Source organism: Zeus faber, assembly GCF_960531495.2.
Source record: "Zeus faber genome assembly, chromosome: 15".
NCBI classification, from domain to species: Eukaryota; Metazoa; Chordata; class Actinopteri; order Zeiformes; family Zeidae; genus Zeus; species Zeus faber.
Window position 1 is genome coordinate 21,551,550 of NC_137194.1, and position 21,477 is coordinate 21,573,026.

The window sequence follows — 21,477 nt, forward strand, 5'->3', positions numbered from 1 at the left end:
GGGTGCACAGAGGGATAAGGCAGCACAAGGGCAACAACAGCGTTCTGTGTAGAGGCTGAGAAGAGGGAGGGCACTGGGAGGAATGAATACAAGCTTTAAGGAGAGCCTAAGAGCGGGAGGAGTTTGGGGACCAAGAGGAGGAGCGTGGTGGTGGGGGCCCTTTGGATGTAGGGAAAAGGCTGCTTGTATAAGATCCTCCCTTGCCCAAGGCATCATGCAAGTGTGTCCAGTGTGGTTTTAGGGTCCATCAGAGAGGCACATGAAATCATTAGCAGTTTGTAGGCAGCCCCCTGCCCTGACCATGACTAAAGAAAACAGTCTGCCCTTGTTATACTGCCCATCACTAAAGCCAATATTCTCTTTGTCAATGTCAATGGTTCCCATTCACTAAACTCTCTCAGAGACTGTGGCAGATGAGGGGGCATGGTTAAGCCGGGGTCTGTGGGCTAGAACGCGGGCTTCGTCCCATACCGGCACAGCTTTTCCGACTCAGCCGATCAGCCCGTAGCTGCTGATTGGTCGGAGTCAGCTGGGAGAGTTTTCTTATGTGTTGTTTGTCTTGCAGTGAGAGGGGTGTGGTGCAGGATCCAAGAGCCTGCGGACCGGATCGCAGAACGGACACTGAAGCACACCAAGAACTTGTGTAAAATTGACGTGCACGTTTGGCCAGCAAGCCTTTTTGTTGTTTATTTATAATAAAAACCCTGCCGTGTCAGCACCTCACTGCCAGGAAGTCTTCGTCTCCCTCCCTTTACCTGTGTATGTGGATGGAGCAGTCCACAAGTGGGACCTAAACAGGGACACATGGAGGGAGGCAATGTGGAAGGCAGCTCACTGTCCTCGCTGGAGCGGATGGCCATCGCCACCATGCAAGCAGCCCAGGCTCACCAGTTTGAGGAGTAAGTGACGGACCGGACGCTGGACCGCAGGCAATGACAAAGCTGCTGCGGGGCCAGCGGCGGATCCAGGGAAAGGAACGTCCGGCCGCCCCCCTTCTGAACACCAGTTTACAGAAGACAGCGGGGGACGACGATGTCGAGGCATTCCTCGCCACCTTTGAGATGACGGTGGAGGCGGCCGGGTGGTGCAGTGAGAAGAGGGCGCACGGCAAGAGGCGCAGGGCTTACTGGCACCCACACTGCAGGGGCACCGCCTGCAGTTCGGGGGACTCGATTATGCCACCTTGGACCACCTCTTTGCTCATGCCCAACACCTGCGGGGCGCGGCCAGGAGGTGGCTGCGACCGGAGGAATGTTCCCGGACCAAATCATCAAACTGGTGGTGTTGGAACAGTTTCTCCTCAACCTTCTGGCCAGGACCGCCCAGTGGGTCCGCTGCCACCCTCCCACCAGCCTTGACATGGCGATCACGTTGGCTGAGGACCGCGCGGAGGTCCTCAGCCACACAGCAGCCAGCGGAGCCGGCAGGACCTCGACTCTCCTTGGTGCCCTCTCTGGGTGTCGCGAAAGCCCTCCTCCCTTTCCGCCCGGTATCCCATAATGCCGCCCGGGGGAGGGGGGACATCTACCAGCAGGGTCCTGTGGCACCTCGGGACACCTTCTCTCCTTCCCGTAGCGGGCAGACAGACAGCTACTCAAACGCTTGTGCAGCAGTGCTGGCGCTGCGAGCGACCCGATCACATCCGGCGGGACTGCCCCCTGATGGGGGTCGGACATGTGGTTCTGGTTGCTGGTCCACCGGCCCCCTCCCTCCCCCGACACTGCGCTCACTCACCCGTATTTTTCAGTGACTAGGTACAGGTTATATTGAGTGAGCTGTGACATTCAATCAGGAGAGGAAATAACCCAATTGTTGGTTCCGAAAAGCCGCTGGAACACGCTTTTCCAGGCGGCTCACCATAACCTGATGGCTGGGCACCTCAGGCACAATAAAACACTGCAACAGATAATGGCCCGTTTCTATTGGCCGGGCATTTGGGCAGATGTGCGTAGGTGGTGCGCCTTGTGTCCCAAGTGGAAATTAGTAAACCTTCTGGCTACCTCAACCACGCCGTTTAGGCATCTTCCACTAGTCGAGGCGCCGTTCGAAAGACTATGTATGGACCTCATCGGGCCATTAGACTGCAGTGGCCGCAGGTATAGTTTTGTGCTGGTCCTAGTGGATTATGCAACCCGGTACCCCGAAGCAGTGTCCCTGTGCAGTATTACAGCAAAAAGTGTGGCACAGGCGCTGTTTCAGGTCATCTCCTGTGTCGGGATTCCGAAAGAAATCCTGACCGCCCAGGGCACTTCCTTTGTCACTTTCCTTTGTCACGTACACTGCGGGAGCTTTATGGGCTGTTGAGCGTCCGCTCAATTCGGAACAGCATGTACCACCCCCAGACCGACAGCCTGGTGGAGTGGTTCAATAAGACGCTGAAGAACATGGTTCGTGAGTTCATTCACGACGATAGCCGTAATTGGGACAAGTGGTTGGACCCTCTGTTGTTTGCGGTGCGGGAAGTTCCCCAGGCCTCCACAGGATTTTCCCACTTTGAACTCCTCTTTGGCAGGAGACTCCGGGGGGTGCTAGATCATATTAAAGAAAACTGGGAGGAAGGGCCTAGCACAAGTAAGAACACGGTTCAGTATGTTGTGGACTGCGAGCAAAACTACATGCGCTGGGGGGCCTGTCACGGAGAATTTGCTCCGGGCTCAGGAACGTCAGGGCCACTTATACAACAGGGGGGCTTGGCTCAATTTGCACAGGGAGACAAGGTGTTAGTGTTGCTCCCGACATCCAGCTATAAATTACTAGCAAAGTGGCAAGGGCCCTTCGTGGTCACGCGGCGGGTTGGGGATGTCGACTATGGAGTCGAGTGGTCAGACAGGGGTGGGGCAACTCCGATTTATTTTACATTAACCTCCTAAAGGATTGGAGGGAGTGGGTGCCCGTATCTCTGGCCACCATGGTGATCGAGGTGGAGGAGTTGGGGTCGGGGCTTCCTAGAATGACCTGTCCCACGCAGGCCCTGCCAAGTAACCACCTCTCGGCAGCCCAGAGCATAAACGTGGCCGCGTTACAGCAGCAGTTCTCTGATGTCTTCTCCACCCTGCAAGGCTGCACGCCCTTTATATACCACAATGTGGAGACGACCCCAGGGGTAAAAGTGCGCTCCCGGCCGTACCGCCTGCCCGAACATAAATGCAAAGTCATGAAGGCAGAATTGGAGGCCATGCTGGACCTGGGGGTGATAGAGGAGTCTACAAGTGACTGGTGCAACCCCATGGTGCTGGTAGGTAAGCCAGATGGGTCGGTCCGGTTCTGTGTAGACTACCGAAAGGTGGATGCGGTGTAAAAATTCCGGGTCAAAGAACTCCTTGACTGGTTGGACACAGCTCGGTTTTTAACGACACTGGATTTAACCAAGGGCCACTGGCAGATTCTCCAGAGTCCAAAGAAAAATCGTCTTTCTCCGCTCTTCAGGGGTTGTACCAATTTCTCACACTTCCGTTCGGATTGTTCAGGGCCCCAGCCACCTTTCATAAACTTGTGGACCGGGTCCTGCGTCCACACGTAGCATATGACGCAGCCTACCTAGATGCCGTAATTATTCATAGCGACAGCCGGGAGCAGCACATGCAGCATGTGGGCGCAGTGTTAGAGTCCCTGAGTTGGGGCTCACCGCCAGCCCTAAGAAGCGTGCAGTTGTGTGGTGGGAGGTACGGTATCTTAGGTATCACTTGGGTAGAGGACTGTTCTAGCCCCAGATAGATAAAACCCTAGCGGTTGCAAACAGTACGAGGCCCAAGACAAAGAAAGAGGTAAAGCGGTAAAGGGCAGCCGGATGGCTCCCCGGCCTAGGCGGGTGGTGGGGGTATGTGGCAGATAAGGGGGCGTCGTTTAGCTGAGGTTGGCGGGCTACAGCGTGGACTTTGTCCTGTACCTGCGCAGCTATTCTGACTCGGCCTATCACCCCGTTGCCGCTGATTGGTCGGAGTCAGCGGGGAAAGTTTTCTTATGTGTTGTTTGTCTTGGAGTGAGGACGGGCGTGGTGCAGGATCCAGATCGCAGAATGGACACTGACAAACACCAAGAACTCTGTGTAAAATGTATGTGCACGTTTGGCCAGCGAGCCTTTTTGTTGTTTATTGATTTAAAAAAGACCCTGCCGTGTCGGCACCTCACTGCCAGGAAGTCTTCATCTCCCTCCCTGAACCCGTGTATGTGGACGGAGCAGTCCACAGAAACATTTCACTATCTTTACATAATTGTTTCTCCTGTCTGGCAGATGTGTAAACCAACACTTATTCTTCAAACACACTGCAGCCTTTGAAATATAGACATTGCACAGCCCAAAGCACCATACAGGTACTCCTTACTTAATGACCGAGTTACATTCCTACAACCAGGTCGTTAAGCGAATTGGTCGATAAGCTAGGACCTGTGTTATTTTGTGGTAAGGGGGCGTGGCCATTGTGTGCGCTAGTGTAGTGAATATCACAGACTATGGGAACGAGACTGAGACTGAGAACGGTGATGCGCGATGAGATGCTTGACACTGAGACGCCGCGCACACAGCGTGCACGCCACGGTATTGTACACAGCACACAATACCGACTGGTCGGAGCGCTGGTTGTAAGTCCAAACGGTCGTTAAACGGGTAGGTAGTTAAGTGAGGAGTATCTGTATTTTGAATGTATCACATGTTCTTCAAGCCAAACAGGTCAACATGATTGAAGGGAAACCCCTAACAGAGGCCGGGCACTCTAGGTACTTTCTGAGGTGAATGCATCACACATACTCTTCACCATTCATGCCAGTATCTCATTGGGCTGTCAGTAAGGGAATATCCACGCCTAACATGAGGCCTTACTTAGACATTCCATAGTAGCATGCCTTTCTAGCATTCCACAAATACCAGAGTGGCTCTGCAATGATGGGGTTGGAGGGCATGGCAATGATCTCATGCTTGAAGAAACTACTGGCCAATATTCCATTCTGGACAGATAAACAGATTTTTAATATATTTCTTAGGACAATTTATTTTGTAACAATCACAAACGAACACAACACACAAATGCTAATACAAGTCATACTCCTGTGCACTTGGCTTATCTGGATGTGCACAAACCAATCGCCTGATGTGTGATTTGTGTCCTAGTTGATGAGGAACATTACACTATGTTGTTTGTTGAATGCATTTCCTGGAATTGCACGCTGTAACATGTGGGGACATCACCGATCAGCCACAACTTTAAAACAACCTGCCTAATATTGTGTAGCTCCCCCTCATGCCGCTAAAACAGTTCTGAACCGTCAAGGCATTGACTCCACAAAACCTCTGAAGGTGTCCTGTGGTATCTGGCACCAAGATGTTAGCAGCAGATCCTTTAAGTCCTGTAAGTTGTGAGGTGGGGCCCCCATGGATCCGGCTTGTTGTTCCAACACATCCAACAGATGCTCGATCGGATTGAGATCTGGGGAATTTGGAGGCCAAGTCAACACCTTGAACTCTTTGTCATGTTCCTCAAACCATTCCTAAACTATTTTGCAGTGTGGCAGGACGCATTATCCTGCTGAAAGAGGGCACTGCCATCAAGGAATACTGTTGCCATGAAGGGGTGTACTTGGTTTGCAACAATGTTTGGGTAGGTGGTATGTGTCAAAGTAACGTCCACATAAATGCCAGGAACCAAAGTTTCCCAGCAGAACATTTTCCAGGGCATCACTCCGCCTCTGCCAGCTTGCCTTCTTCCCATAGTGCATCCTGGTGCCATCTCTTCCCCAGGTAAATGACACACACGCACCGGGCATTCACATGATATAAAAGAAAACGTGATTCATCAGACCAGCCGACCTTCTTCCATTGTTCCATGGTTTAGTTTTGATGTTCACATGTCCATTGTAGGACATGACCCCTGTCCATTTTAGGCGGTGGACAGGGGTCAAAATAGGCACTCTGACCGGCCTGTGGCAACGCAACCCCATACACAGCAAGCTGCAATGCACTGTGTTTTCACCTATCGTAGCCAGCATTAGCTTTTTCAGCAATTTTTGCTACAGTAGCTCTTCTGTGGGATCAGAATAAACAAGGTAGCCTTCGCTCCCAACAATGATCAATGAGCCTTGGACGCTCATCACCCTGCCGCCAGTTCAACAGTTGTCCTTCCTTTGACCACACGACCCTTCGTTTTGGAGATGCTCTGACCCAGTCGTCTAGCCATCAAAATGTGGCCCTGTCAAACTCAGATCCTTATGCGTGCCCATTTTTCCTGCTTCCAACACATCAACTTCATGAACTGACTGTTCACTTGCTGCTTAATATATCCCACCCCTTGACAGGTACTAATGGAACAAGATGATCAATGTCATTCACTTCACCTGTCAGTGGTTTTAATTTTGTGGTTGATCAGTGTATGTAGATGCAGAAAAATGTGCAACCTGTTTAGAATGGGGGACACAAAGGAAAGATTTCCAGCCACGAGAGTGTGTCCATCTAGCTATTTTAAAACCATGGTTATACTAAGTTTATGTTGACTAAAACCTGTTTTGTACCAAATTAGTGACCATCACTTACTAAAACAAAACAGTAAATGTTGTCTATTATAAATAGATGCACAAGCTGAAATTCTATAAACAGAATATGAGCAGGTAAATCAGTGGCATCAACAGCTTGAGTTCCATTGAAGCTGGGGTAATTACTTAGGTGATTTGGTTATGGTGAGGTTATGGTGAGGTTTACTCCGTTAACTTTAGGTATTTTGCACAGAAAATAATTATATAGAATGCAGGATTAGAGGTACTGGCATTTTCAGTAGACGGTAATCTGAGTGATAAGGGAGGTAGGTAGGTACTGAAGCAATGGGGGTGGTTTCTCAGAGTAGCAGATAGATGCATCAGCATGCCATGACATCACACTCATTGTCATTCAAAAGACCAAGTAAAGACCAACTAGAATGTTCTAGAAGAATTCAGGAAGACAGGGAAGACACACTGAGTGAAAAATATAGATAATAAAAAAGGCTAATATTATGTTGAGAGAAAAAAAGATGAAGTGAGAATTGTAGTATCTTAAGAGTACTGGAGACTGGACACTAAGGGGATCATGGGAAATGTCATAAATGAAAGAAGATTGTGGAATCGATTGATGATGATGATGGGTGTAAGACTAAAAATTTTCAAATGTATTTATAATAATATGTTTTACCACTAAATTCTTCTTTTTGAACATTGTTTACATCATTATGATCTGAAAGTTATATTTGAATACATCAGCTAGTAATGTAATCATTAAAATACATCTATGATCATATCATTTTCTAAGAATATCATGCAGAAGATATAAAAATCATAAAAATGTCAAAAGTAAACTTGCACACAATATTTTCAAGGTCTTTGAATGAACACATTTCACACAGAACACAGTTCAATTTAACATCAAGATAAAGGAACGCATATAAGAAAATATTTAAAAATAAAAAAAGTGTGCTGTCCAAATGGCTTACACTAGAGTGTGTTGTGGTTTGGGAGTGTGAGAGGTTACGTAAAAAAGGCAGAAGAGCAAGGGCTTTGTTTGCTTGGACTGGGGATAATTCAGTCCTGTGAGGGGGAGAGCCATGCTCGGGCCCTGTTAACAAAACCTTCCCCTTGAGAGAAGCCCCCCGTCCCAGCCTGGCCATCCAAACCATCATGTTCCAGCTCCTGTCCAATGCATGCCCTATTAGCAGTTACATAAACCATGGCCACTTTAGGCATAGAGGGTCTTTATGACTGGGAAAGGTCAGAGGCCGTGAAGTGGCTAAGCAGCCAACCCAAACACTGGCATCCAAATTTCCCGACCAGGAAGTCAGAACACAAAGGAACAACAACAATCCAAAGGATTATGACGACTCGTTCAAATTCTTTGGCAGGTGGCCGAAAAAGGTGGACAGTATTGGTCAATCTTACTGAAGTGAATGACAGCAGTGACCATCAAGGAGAACCAAACCCATCAGAAAGTACACTAAGCTCAATGTGATCTTGTGTTCTTCCACAGGAACGTTGTCTCTGTAAAAGCTGGTATCAATTGTCCTACAAGCAATCAGAAATGTGTAGTAGACATTGTGTGTATGCGAATAAAAGTTTTTGCATGATGATTAAATAAATGTGTTTGGATGGTGGAGCACACTATCTGTACGTTGAGGTCCAGAGTGTGTGTGTGTGTGTGTGTGTGTGTGTGTGGGTGTGTGTGTGTGTGTGCCCGTGTGTGTGTGTGTGTGTGTGTGTGAGTGCGTCCGTGCGTGCATGTGTGTATGTGTATCTGTATGAGAATTGTGGTGAGTATTTGTTGGAGCAGATCTTGTTTATAACCAGTCCATCCTGGTTATGCAACATGGAGCCATAGAGGCCACTGGCCCAAAATGGTCCAGTCCAGTGCTGTACAATACATAGAGAACCATGAGGACGCAGTGGAGTCCAAAACACACTGCCAGCTTGTTGAATTGGGAGAGATACAAGCCCTGGTGTGTTAGCCTCTGTTTGCGTTGTGTCCTCTCTTCAACACCACACTCCAGGCCTCTCCTCTATGGCCAAATGTTGACCTTGAATCTCCCTCTAAAATAGACTTACCAGATGCCCTAGGTTTGAGGTACTAGGACCAACAAGCACTGTGCAAAATGGGACAGCATAGCACAGCACAGAACAGTCCATTTTACATAATTAAGTGCCACCCAATATATCACTATGATTGTCTTATGGTTTATACCACCCTCTCACCACTTTCACAGACTCATCTTTAAATATGTTTTTATTGATCTGATGTTAACTTTCAAAACCTGAAGATGACATAATAAAGTAAGAGTAAGTGAAAACATGGGATGTGTTCTTTTCCAAATGGCACTTCCTTATCGTACCTCCCTTGTCAAGTAGATGATGCCTTCAGGGGTTCTAATCCACACCACTGCAAACAGCCCAATTTACATGACAGTATTTGGAGTTGCCTTCCTGGTTTACAGTTTAACTTTCTGTGTTTCTCTTTGTGGATTTTATGAACACCAGGTTTACGGGTAAAGGCCTCTACACTGACACCCATTACTTCGGTGGAATGGAAGTAAAGACAGAGAACCACTTCAAGCCACAGCCATAATCCACCAGGGGGAGCCGGAGCACAAACTATTCTCACAATACCTGTCATTTATAGGACAGACAATGCTCTATTTGCTTGGCCCCAGACATTTCCTGTCAATAACCCTATCCTTGTATTACATTCTTCTGTCAATACCTCCTCCTGTAACCCATATGTGTAAGTAACTTTATTAAAATACATATTGTGTTGAGGCACAGAGGTTCATATCTGGTAATACCTATGTGAGTGAGACAGCCAAAATGAAAGATCAATAGCATGGGGGCAGAAAATGCTTAAGGCTAAACCTGTGTAGTTATATAATAAGTCAAAACAAAATAACATGATAATAGCTTAGGGAAGAACAACAGAGAAATAGACATTTCCAATAATAATGCCCACTTCTTTAATTTAGGAAATACGTGAGTTTGCGCTAGTCCAATGGGATTGCAATCCTAATGGCAGATTGTCAAACAATCCTGACATCTGCGTAGCAAGTACGTATCTGTGGCATGGCGGTTCAAGGTCTTGATCGGATTGGAGGTTCCTTTTGGTAAATCATACTTTCTGATAGGTGAAAACAAAATCTAATCCAGAATTCCTATTGGAGGTATGACAGGTCTGACTGGTTGATTGGTGACACTGGTTTTTGGTGGAGGGAGAATATGATGGTTGCCTTGACGTTGCCTGGATATGATAGGATGTGAATTTTGAATGTGTGCCCGCGTGCATGTGTGCATGCTCCTGTGTTGTAACTGGGTCAGTGGGACAGACCGGAGCTCGGCGATCTATGGCCTTATCTATTATTCATCAGACTCACTCAATTATATAGACTGGGAAGGGAGTGGCAGAGGAGGAGAGGGAGCAGACCTTCTCCCGGTCAATCTGACCCTTCCCTCTATGATTCTCCCTCGCAGGAAAATCTCGGCTCCATCTGTGCTGTGGATGGCAAATCCAAAGAGATTGCTCCATGACATTTTGATACCATGAGTTGGGAGTTATTTTATGATCAATCACCGTCCGTTGGCTCTGTGTAAAAGGCAATCTGGGCTCAATGCACCGGAGAATTAGTGTGAGCCAGAAAGCAGCGTCCCAGAAACTGACATGTGGGTGAGGGTTGAGAACATCCTTAGCGACCGACCAAACATGTGGCAATCCAGGCTGTGAAAACAGCACCACCAGCGTGGATGTGCACTCTCCCATACACATGTGCAGGCATGTAGACACACACACACACACACACACACACACACACACACACACACACACACACACACACACACACACACACACACACACACACACACACACACACACACACACACACACACACACATACACACTCATACATACATATAGACACACCAAAGAGGAAGTACCAGCTGTGGGCCAAAAATAAATGCATAAAGGATGACCCACGGTGACTCACTGCTGACATGCACATAAATGCTCATGACACACACACAATTTGGGAAATATGCCAGTATCAAACAATGCAACAGGAGGTCATCCATAAATTACACGACGACAACGAAAATATTTTAAAAGTGAAGAAATACTCTCGAGGCCTGAATAATTCTTACATTTAAAGCAGCACTCTGTAACTTTCGGTATTTGGCGCCCCTACAGTACAGTTTCTGGGTGCAATTTCACTTTTACACCATTGTTGTAAAACTTGGTCCGGTGTTCAGAAGATAAATGATTTGATTGGACAAGTTTGAGTCAATAACTGTCTATACAAACGCAGATATAATGTACACCTAGGTTACAGTGCCCATTGCACGGACCTCGCCACTCTGAGGGAGCCGCAGCGCCAGAGGGCGTGGGGAGGTATGGGGCTCCCGTGTAGGGAGGGGCTGTCGTGTAGGTACCAGATGTGCTCGGCCCGGCAGATCGGCTCATGCACACGAATCAGAGGGTGAAACAAACCCCGTGGCGCAATGAAAGAGAGGGCCGCCGTGCGCTGGCTGAAGTGTGGGTGCCGGGTGCACCACTGGCGGTCAGGGAGGTGGCGCACGTCAATGTTTTGTATGAGCTTTTATTACTGGACATTTTCACCGGCAAGTTAATAATTTATCTGGGTTTTTTTTTAATACATTTTACGAGGCAATAAAATGGTAATTGCCGGAGCCAAACATTGGGGAAGAGACGTAGTGCCGTAAAGCATAACGCACTTTTCGCGGTTTCGTACCCGAACACAGAAGTTACACAGTGCAAGAACAGGCGTTCGGGCGTGGCTGGGAATGAAAGAGGTGCCAGTCTCCATATTACAAGTTAGTGTACCATCAAAATGATTTTGAAGCTGTTATTTTAAGGTAAAAAAGTTAAACAGCGTTGCTTTAACATGTTCTACAAATCTGCCTTCGCTGGCATTTAAACAATTATATCCAATATACATTGGCCGCTGATACAGACCTCTAATTTGCATGAGGAAAAGGCTGAAGCAAGGCATTACATGGATTTTGCTGTGTGCTTCAGTTGCCCGGGGTTAGCCTGGAGAGACGCATAGATACTTTGAACGTCCTTGAAATGTGAACTCGACCTGCACCGTTTGGGATGCCTGTCTATTATTAGCACAGGCAGAGAGACCTGCGGAGAGCAGCGGCCAACTCTTTTCCTCTGGCAGACACAGTAAGAAAAATACAAACTGGTAATGGGGTAAAGCACAAGCTGCACCCTCACACCTCCGTTTTATGTCTTGTCCAGGGCTGCATACCTTCCTCCATGCCCAGATTTAAAGCACCGCCCCTCCTCATCCACCAGCCCCATCCGGCATTTTACGACTCTTCTGTCAACCGTCCCTCCACCCGGTACTTCTCCACCCAACCGCTCTCTCTCTCTCTCTCGGTCTTTCTCTCTCTTTGGAGCCACTACAGATGGTTTCACTCCTGAAATTGCTTATTATGCTGAAGCTATGTGGGAGAGCCTGTGTGTATCCTAATGTTTTCACGCCGCGCTTAATGCAAGCCCTGGATGGGGCATCGTCTTAGATGTGTGACAACTTATGAATATTCAACAGCCCAATTAAACAGCCAGGGACTGTGCTTCAAAGGGAAAATAAACAGTTGGGTGGAGAGTTCACAGAGGCACAAAGACAAGTGCATACACACACACACACACACACACACACACACACACACACACACACACACACACACACACACACACAATGAATACCCATTGCAAGGCTACATAAAAGATTTTGTGTTATACAACAAAACAATCACTTTGATTACATTTGATTGCGCCACTAAGTGTAACCAAGGAGTACTGTGGATTTATCTGGCACCTCACAGTTTTTATGTATAATTCCCTAACATCATTAATCTCAAATTTAGACACACACGCACACACACACACACACACACACACACACACACACACACACACACACACACACACACACACACACACACACACACACACACACACATGTCCAGACCAGTACCATCAGCATACACTGCACCTCAACCTTTAATAACAGGAAACTTGTCCTGTCACGAAGTTGGTGACATAGGTCTGCTGGTGCTCCTAAGTTGGAAGAGAAAACTGAACCAACAAGTTTCTCACTTGTTTGACTCTAAATTAAAAATGCAAGACATCTTCGCATATTAACAGTGAGATACTATCTTTCCTACCAATATCTGACAGTCTACTCCTCCATTCAGGTGGCATTCTGGTTCCTCCAGTAATTAACCACGGTGATGAAGTGAAGTTTATTATTTTCAGAACTTTAAAGATGAATTACAATAACAAACACAGACTTTTATCTCATATATGATTAAAATCATTCCAGAGATCACAATGTTAAATTATATTTCTCTTTTTAATTATATTATACTTTTTTTTTTTAATATATTTTTTATTTTTAACTTATACCTTATTTATATATATGATTTGGCTTGGAAGCAGAGCATTCGCTTTTATTATAATAATATTTACAATATTCTGAAAAAATAAATAGTACACTAGCAATATAGAATATAAAACATAAAACAGTATAAATAATACATCGTTATAAGTCTCAGATTAATCATTGATGAATCACTGATTAATCATTGGCAAAAATCATACTGTCGATGAGGGTTTTAGTCTTTGTTTATTGTTTTCTGTGTGATGGTGCTTGTTTGTTGGCAGTATTGTTTATTTTTTTTGTTCACTGACTCCAGAGAGTATTATTACGAATGGAATGATCTGTTTTTTTACTGACATTACTTGTACTTTTCCTGTAACTTCAAGTCCAGCGATCAAAAAACATCCAAGACCAGCTTTGTTGTGTTTGATGTGTACAGTAAAATACCAAGACGCTTTTTGGCTCTGCCCACGATCTTGAGAAGGTCTTAGCTGGCGACCTAGCAAACTGAATTGACCCAGATATCCCATAATCCATTCATATGGACCATGATGTTATGATGAAGGGAAAATCTCCATGGAACAAACTTAACAGAAACGGCACTTCATAAGAAAAGCAAGTCCATTCTTCTCTGCGTGGTTTTGCAAAACCATGTTCTGAAGGCAGGTCACCTGTGCGCGTCGAGATGAACAAAGCCCTATTTGAACATCCCTCTGTTGCCATGGAGACAGGCTACAAGCTCTGCTGTCTGAGCACTGGAGATGGGGGGCTGACGAGCGACGGTACCAGCTGAAATGTGATGAAAAAAATCACGGGAAAGAATGCAAAGGACGAAGAAACCAAGCACGCTGCCAGGTGGTAGACAATGTCCGGTGAAGAAATGTCCTACTTATTTATGGATGCTGAGCGATACTACAGCAATGACCTCTTGCTCGCTCTCTCTCTCACACTTCCTCTCTCTCTCTTTTTTGCAACGCACACATGAGTGTTCACTTTAGTAATGAGGTGAAGAAGTCACGCCTGCGGAGGAGGCCGAGCTTAACCTGCTTAGTCAACCATTACTACTGGTGTTTGTCCCACTGATCAATAACTTCTGCATACGCATACGCACACACACACACACACACACACACACACACACACACACACACACACACACACAAAAACGGAACAAAAGCCTTATTGAACAGTCACTTACGGCAATGAAGATTCAATATTGCTCTTGCTTGTCTCTCTCTCACTCCCTCTTTCTCCCCCCCACAAACACATACTCCCTCTCTCTCCCTTAGCCAAACAAGAGGTGAAGTAAGGTTCACAACCAAAATGTTCAGTTATGTATTATTTAAACGTATCAAGAGATTTTTTTTTCAGTGCCACAGCATACTTTTTCAGCCAAGCACATGGTTCTAGTTACTCAGTCACACAGCGGCCACACACTGACTTGGTGGACAGACTGGCTCTTGGGGCATGGAGGGCAAGACAATTGTGTACACTGACAAGGAGGAACGAGAGAGAGGCGGAGGTGTGACTGAATGAGAAGAAAGGACTGAAGATGGCAGGCAGGCACGCAGGCAGACAGACAGACAGACAGACAGACAGACAGACAGATACTGTAGATAGATAGATAGACAGAGAAAGACAGACATAGATAGAGAGACAGACAGACAAACAGATAGATAGATAGATAGATAGATAGATAGATAGATAGATAGATAGATAGATAGATAGATAGATAGATAAATAGATAGATGGACAGAGACAGACAGACAGACAGACAGACAGACAGACAGACAGATAGATAGATAGATAGATAGATAGATAGATAGATAGATAGATAGATAGATAGATAGATAGATAGATAGATAGATAGATAGATAGATAGATAGATAGATAGATAGATAGATAGATAGATAGATAGATAGATAGATAGATAGATAGATAGATAGATAGTTTTACTAGGAAACCTAGTTTCCTGGTTTCCTAGTATTCATCCTCAGCCGCAGTGTCATGGTGGTACAACAACACCAGCAACACAAGCGTTCTCTTTCTCAGCCACAATGTGCTATGGATCGGCATTGGACAGAGTATGGGATTATGTCATTTCTTTACAGAGCACATGTCTCAAACCTCTAGGCCACTTTTAAAGGTTAAAGTCAATCAAAACTCAGCAGTTTAACTCTGGTTTAAGTTTAAATGCATTTCTATTTACAGTGTCAAGAGGGCGCCCCCTTGCCGTACGGCCCTGAGGGTAAGGCGATGGAAGTCATACATGCATGTGTACAAGTGTTCAAGCATCAACAGCCAACATTTCTAAATTAAATAGACAGAATAGAATAACAACCAAATGTCACTAAAGAGGGTACGATGAGGAGGCTGCGCCTGCTACAAAGAGGCCAATTACTTTTTCCTTTTCCTTTTTTTTTTTCCTCCAACACAAATCTACTCAACCACACTACACCACCACACCTGCTTGGATTGCACCCCAGCACCCCCCTGGTTACATCCCTCTCCTTTCCTCCCTCATTTGCTGCCTTAACTGTGACAGGCCACGTGACCAGTTGTAGTTCCAGTTTTCCTGGACCTAATTAACTGTTTTTCAATTAATGTTGTCTTCCAATGTTTATGTTTTTGTGCAAATGTTGTTTGGTTCTATGTTTAATTGTCTCACCCGTGGTGACTCTCCCCCTCTTGGAGTAGTGATCAGTTGTTTATAGACCCAAACATGGTAAATAGTTCTCCAAAGAGGGGGTTTGGTGGTGGCTCTCCATAACCAAAAACGGTGCTCTTGTCATTCTACAGTTCATCCACAGGACAGAGTTATTGCAGCAATTCATGATGATTTAAGAATTAATAAAGAGTTGCATTGCAGATTGAGAACTTGAACTTCACTTGCAGACTAAGTCTGTCCTAGATGCAATAGCATACAAATACTATGTGTTGTATGCCCAGCATGCTGACAGCACAGGTTTAAAAAAAATAAAAACAATAATAATAAAATAACATTTTAAAAAAGCTACTCGCTAGAGGGTGTTAAATATAATGAGCATACAATGTGGTTCTGATGAGCAGGCTCCAAATTGCGTTTAAGAGAACAAGCACGAAACAAGCCTCATGGACCAGGTGATGAAGAGTCTGCCATTCTCCCCAACTCCTGCTCTGATCAGGGACCACAGGGCTCACCAAAAAACATGCCATTTCATTTCTAAGTTGTTTTTTTCCTTATCAGTGACAAACATTTCCTCCTGATCTCCTGACCCCCCCCCATCCTCCGGCCCACAAACCAGAAAACAACGGGACCTGGTATTGCCAATGTTTTCAGCATGTTGTTCTATCGTTTCACACACTTCAGAGACAAATACGATGCCAGCCAAGGAGGAGTATGGCGGGTGAACAGATGATCTTGCAGACAGGGGCCTGAAGCAAAGAGAGGAAGGGTCACGCTCTACCCTCACTCCCTCTTTCCAATACCCAGAACCCCATTCTGCCATTGGGGTTTAGGGGGTGGATCTGCAGACAGGCCCTGGAGGAGGCAACGTGGCCCAAAGCAACGTGCAAATACATGCACGCACGCACACACACACACACACACACACACACACACACACACACACACACACACACAAAGTACCTAGACAGACACAAAGAGATCCCAGGGATCCCAGTGCAAGAAAACTACAGCTGCAAGGCTTAGAATTGTTCTTATTTCAACTCAGGAGGTCAACAGCTCATATCCCAGCAGAGACCCCCCCCCCCGGCCTACTCCTGGTATTTCTACTCTCTATCTTAGGGAGCTCTGTCTTTGTTTGTGGGTTTATATGTTGTATGATGGGGTTTTTTTGTATCTGCGTGTGGGTGTGTGCATGCAAGGAACACAGATGTGCCCGTGAGTGTCCACGGATGCTTTCCGGGAGCGGTAGATCAATTAATCAGCAGCTGATTGTAATTTCTCCCACAGGCTGAGCAGCAGCTGCACGGCAGGGGGTTAACACGCCCAGGGTGGGGTGCACCAACAAGGATTAAATGAAGCACAATTTGGGGCTACTTATTTGAAACCGCGCGCAACAAATCAGCGATTAGAACCATAACCTGCGATTCAAACCTTACACTGCGATTGATTTTGATAAGACAGGATAAGATAACCCTTTATAATTCACCCACGGGAGATTCAGGTGTGACAGAAGCAAAACAGTGCAAGTCAAGAAAGAAATAAAAAGTAAATTGAAATAAAATGTATATGCCACGGAAATTTAAATAAGTGTAAGCTTTATGGTGAAAACTAAAAACAAGATTAAAGGGATGGTTTGAATATTATCCTGAATATTCTTAGTTCATATTTAAGAATTAAAGTTTGGTGCGACAGGATTAATGGCTGAAACTTGATTAAGATTCGGACTCTCAATCCAGGCTGGTGCAACACCACCCGTTGTGTTTAGTTTCAGAGCCCCCTGTTTCTGTTAACAGTGCCACCGGTGCAGATGAAGATGCATATTAAGCATGCACAGTGGAGGCTCATGTTACATGTGATTGAAGATTTCCCAACCGGCAAATACATTTAAACATCATGCTTGCCAACAAACTACAGTAAACTGACCATCAGAGTGGACCTTATCATGCCGCGACTGTAACAGTGCGTACAGTCTGAGTTACTGTTTAACCAGAAAAAGAGCAAAGACCGACAGCTCAGCGGAGGATTACAAGGTACGGCTGATAAAAGTACTGCAAACTTGTACAAGACTGACGTTTTTTTTTGTCTGCGCAGCTCAGGGCCAGTGCAGACTGTTTCTGAAACCCTGCTGGAGTCGAGTTCAGTTTCTGATTTTAAGCCAGAATGAAATGAATGAATGAATGAAATCATTTGGAATAACCGCCACGAAGGACCTGGGCTGCCGAAACCTCCCACGAGCTGCGGTGAAATGAGTGTTAAAGTTCTGAAAAAAGTTTAAGAGACGTTTACGATTGAGTGAGCACAAGAAGTTAAATTTTTTTTCACACTTACCTTAGAGTACTGTCTACGGAGACTGAAGCGTTGCACCATCCTGGCACAGACATGCAGACACACACACACACACACACACACACACACACACACACACACACACACACACACACACACACACACACACACACACACACACACACAAACACAAAAAAAACAACTTGCCTGCTTTTAGCTTTTAACAAAACGCTCCCTGCCCACAAGCTGGTTTCAGACTCCAAACATCCCTGCACTCTCTCACACACTCTGTCTCACACCATCTATCTAGTCCACACTGCCTCATCCACTATGCAAACACATAGGGGAGAGGAAGAGAGAGGAGAGAGAGAGAGAGAGAGAGAGGAAGAGAGAGAGAGGTGAAAAAGAGGGAGAGCAGAGATAAAGAGAGCTCAGCTGTCCTTCCCCTTCAGAAATATTCAACATGATTCCCAGGGAGAGATCTTTCTCCCTCCCTCTCTCTCTCTCTCTCTCTCTCTCTCAGACAAACACACCATGCTTGTTCTCTCTTTCACACACTCCCATCAGATGCAAAAACGTACACACACATACACACACACCCAATTTCCCCAATGCAGATTGGAAAACAGCACTGTCTCACAGCTCTCTCGCACACATCCAGGATGAGTAAAGGAAGCCCCCTGCTTCCTATCGGCGAGCCGAGGGGTGGAGGGAGAAAGGGAGAAGGAGAGGAGGATGAAGGAGAGGGGGAGGGGAGGGAAGGAGGGGGAGGAGGAGGGAAAGAGGAGGATGAGGTTTGGGAAGAGAGGGGGAATTGGTTGACTGTGTGCCGACCCTCTCCAGGGACCGAGGGAGTAGGGCAGAGCCAGGGGAAGACCAGCAGAGGGGAAGAAAGAAACAGGGAGTAACAGGGAGTGGTTGATCGCTGAATGATAGTAGAATAAATCTCCATTTTGTGGTACAAGAGACAGGTGCACTAATGTGCGTGCACACACACACGCAAAAAAACACCAGGGTTTTCTAACCCCTGACCCTCGCTATTAGGACTGTGCCACACACCTCCAAGGTTGTCTCTGCTGTTACCATGGAAACTGCGATAGGGCGTTGCTCCAGGCGGCTTGCCGGGAGTATCTGGGTAACCACAGCGACAACTCAAACGACCCCAACGACATTCACTCTCTATAGGCTGAGGCATCTCTGTGATGCTCGACTGAGGCAGGTGAATGTCCTTGCCAAGGGCAAGCGGTTGACCACAGAGAGTTTGATTCTCATCTGCCACGGCCGAGGCAGGAGTCATGGAGCGCAGGTGTGGAGCCGTCAGCCAAGCCTCGTCTTCCAGGTGTGGTCACACAGGGTTATTTGTGATCGAAGGATGTATATTCAATCATGAATCTCTTACAGATAAACTGTCAGTCGAGTGGACTACTAGGACAGTCTCGGTGCTATGAATTAGATTAATAACAAGCTATCATTCAATCTATGACACTCTGATAACGATAGACAAGGGGTTTATTTTGGGAAGCAAAGGGTCATAAAATCCTTCTTTAAATACTAGCTCATAATTCAAACAAAACCTTAACATGAGCCAAGCCTGGAGACATGCCAGTAGCTTAGCTGATTTCATAGCGACATCTGCTGGTCAAAAGATAAAACACACCACAGCGCTCACTCTGGTATATAAAATCGGAAAAAATGCTGGGATTAAGGAGACATTGAACTGCATTTTAACAAATACACATGGCAATAAGACACCTAACACACTGTTTTAAATTATAGTAGCAAGAAAGGCTTTCATTCCAAACATAATGGTGAAGTGTGAGCTATGCACTCTAGAGATGTCTTAACAGAGTAATTACAAGCGTAGTCTGTTTGATTTAGGCTTGTTCTGTGTGTGTGTGTGTGTGTGTGTGTGTGTGTGTGTGTGTGTGTGTGTGTGTGTGTGTGTGTGTAGGTGTGCGTTTCGGGATGTGATGTTTTGTGTTTTGGAATGCACGTATATTAAGTGAATGCATAGACATTTGGTTATCTAATCAGAATACTCTATATAACAATGATAAAGGGCTTTAGAAGTGCATTTGATGCTGCCACAGCAGAATTTATTCTTGCCCAGGGACAATTTATTGTAAAGTAAAGTTATGCGCCATTTTGCCCCATGGAGCTATGTAATACCTGTTCCCATTTGTGTGCGTGCATGCCTGTGTTTTGTTCGAGTGTGTGCTGTCTACACATCCGACCTAAGCCTGGATTAGCGCTGTTGTTGCTCACAGGGCATTAGAGGATAGGAACACATCTCACATATTGCACCAAAAGATACAAACACGTGATTCCCTGAATGCGATTTATCATTCCATCGTACCTTATCCAAGAGGAAGACTGTATTATGAATTGCAAAATTAGGATAGTGTATTCCATGTAATGCAGTTATACTCCTGTTGAAACAGCAAGTAACGCTAAAATGGCAGCACCGGAATGGAAACAAATGTGTGATTGACAGTTCACTGACAGCTGGACTCTGCCACGGGCGAAAGACAGCACCTGAAACACAGATTCACCGCTGCAGTGAGAAAATGATTGGCGGTTTGCTGTCACTCACCCTGTCCGTCTCCTCCGTGGACTGGTAGCCCGATGAAAGCACCACATCGCCCCCTGCTGTACATCCGGCCGCGGGGCTGCTCGGCGTGTTGTCAGTGGTGGAGGAGGAGCGCGGGCGGTGGGTGTGCTGCTGTGGGTCATGTGTGTGGCGGCGGTGGAAGGCCTGCGGGCTGCCTCGCAGCAGGGGGTCGCGGTCCCCGCTCGCGGGCCCAGACACCGTACCGGAGCCCTTGCTCCGTCGGCTTTGCAGGCTGGTGCCGCGCCTCATCCTGCCCACGGGGGCCGAGCCCTGGCCAGCTGTGGGGAGAACCACAGGACCAGAAAGTGAGTCAGAGTCGAGACAGCAGGGCGCCAAGTTGGCATTGGGAGTGGCAGCAGGGGGGGTGACGCCGGTCAACAGCACCGAGGAGGATGAGGAAGAGGAGGAAGAAGAAGATAAGGTGGAGCGGGACAGGGAGAGGCGTTTGCGCTGCTGCTGGAACATCTGCTTGAGCCCCTGCCCAAGCACCGCCATGCCTCCCCTGGCATTTTGGCCCATCTTATTGAAGGAGGTGTGCTCTGAAGGCTGGGTGGTGCTGCTCATGCCGGGGCATTGGGACCCCACCAGCACTCCTCTGGCCACAGAGACGAAGCCTGGCTCTGCACCCCCTGGTTCACCGCCGCAGCCTCGCTGCATGCTGTTCCACACTACTCTAATGGCAGGAAAGGTCTCTGGGGTTGCAGGAGGGATGCAGGGATTGTCTATTGTCACGTCTTTCTATCAGTTATGCAGCTGCATGGAGACAGACAACGGGAGAGGAAAAGCCAGAACACAGTGGAGCACAGTAGGACGGAAGGAAGGACTTATTCTCGGAGGGATTCAGTTGAGATCAGCGGTGGTCGGAAGAATGAGTCCATAGCAGAAGCATGCATCAGTGAATCAGGAACAAGAAGCCATGCCCGTCTACCATAGAGAAAGAGATGATGAGATTACGAGAAGCTCGAAAGTACTTGGAACTTGAAGCAACATTAAATTATTTATTTCCCTCATTCAAA

At 46.6% G+C, this 21,477-nt stretch overlaps 1 protein-coding gene across 2 annotated transcripts in view; it reads right to left on the reverse strand.

Annotated features, from left to right (window-relative positions):
- Positions 1-20,980, reverse strand: part of tmcc1a (transmembrane and coiled-coil domain family 1a) — a gene marked incomplete at both ends in the record, with an annotated part of 33,210 nt that extends 12,230 nt beyond the window's left edge. Inside the window, one exon of one of the 2 annotated variants that reach the window (XM_080015096.1) lies at positions 20,444-20,980. In XM_080015096.1, the coding sequence (XP_079871222.1) occupies positions 20,444-20,980 (537 nt within the window). Of the gene's footprint in view, positions 1-17,892; positions 17,932-20,443 lie in introns of those variants that run through there. The other variant, XM_080015098.1, reaches the window with a different exon arrangement.
- Positions 20,981-21,477: the final 497 nt, after the last annotated feature.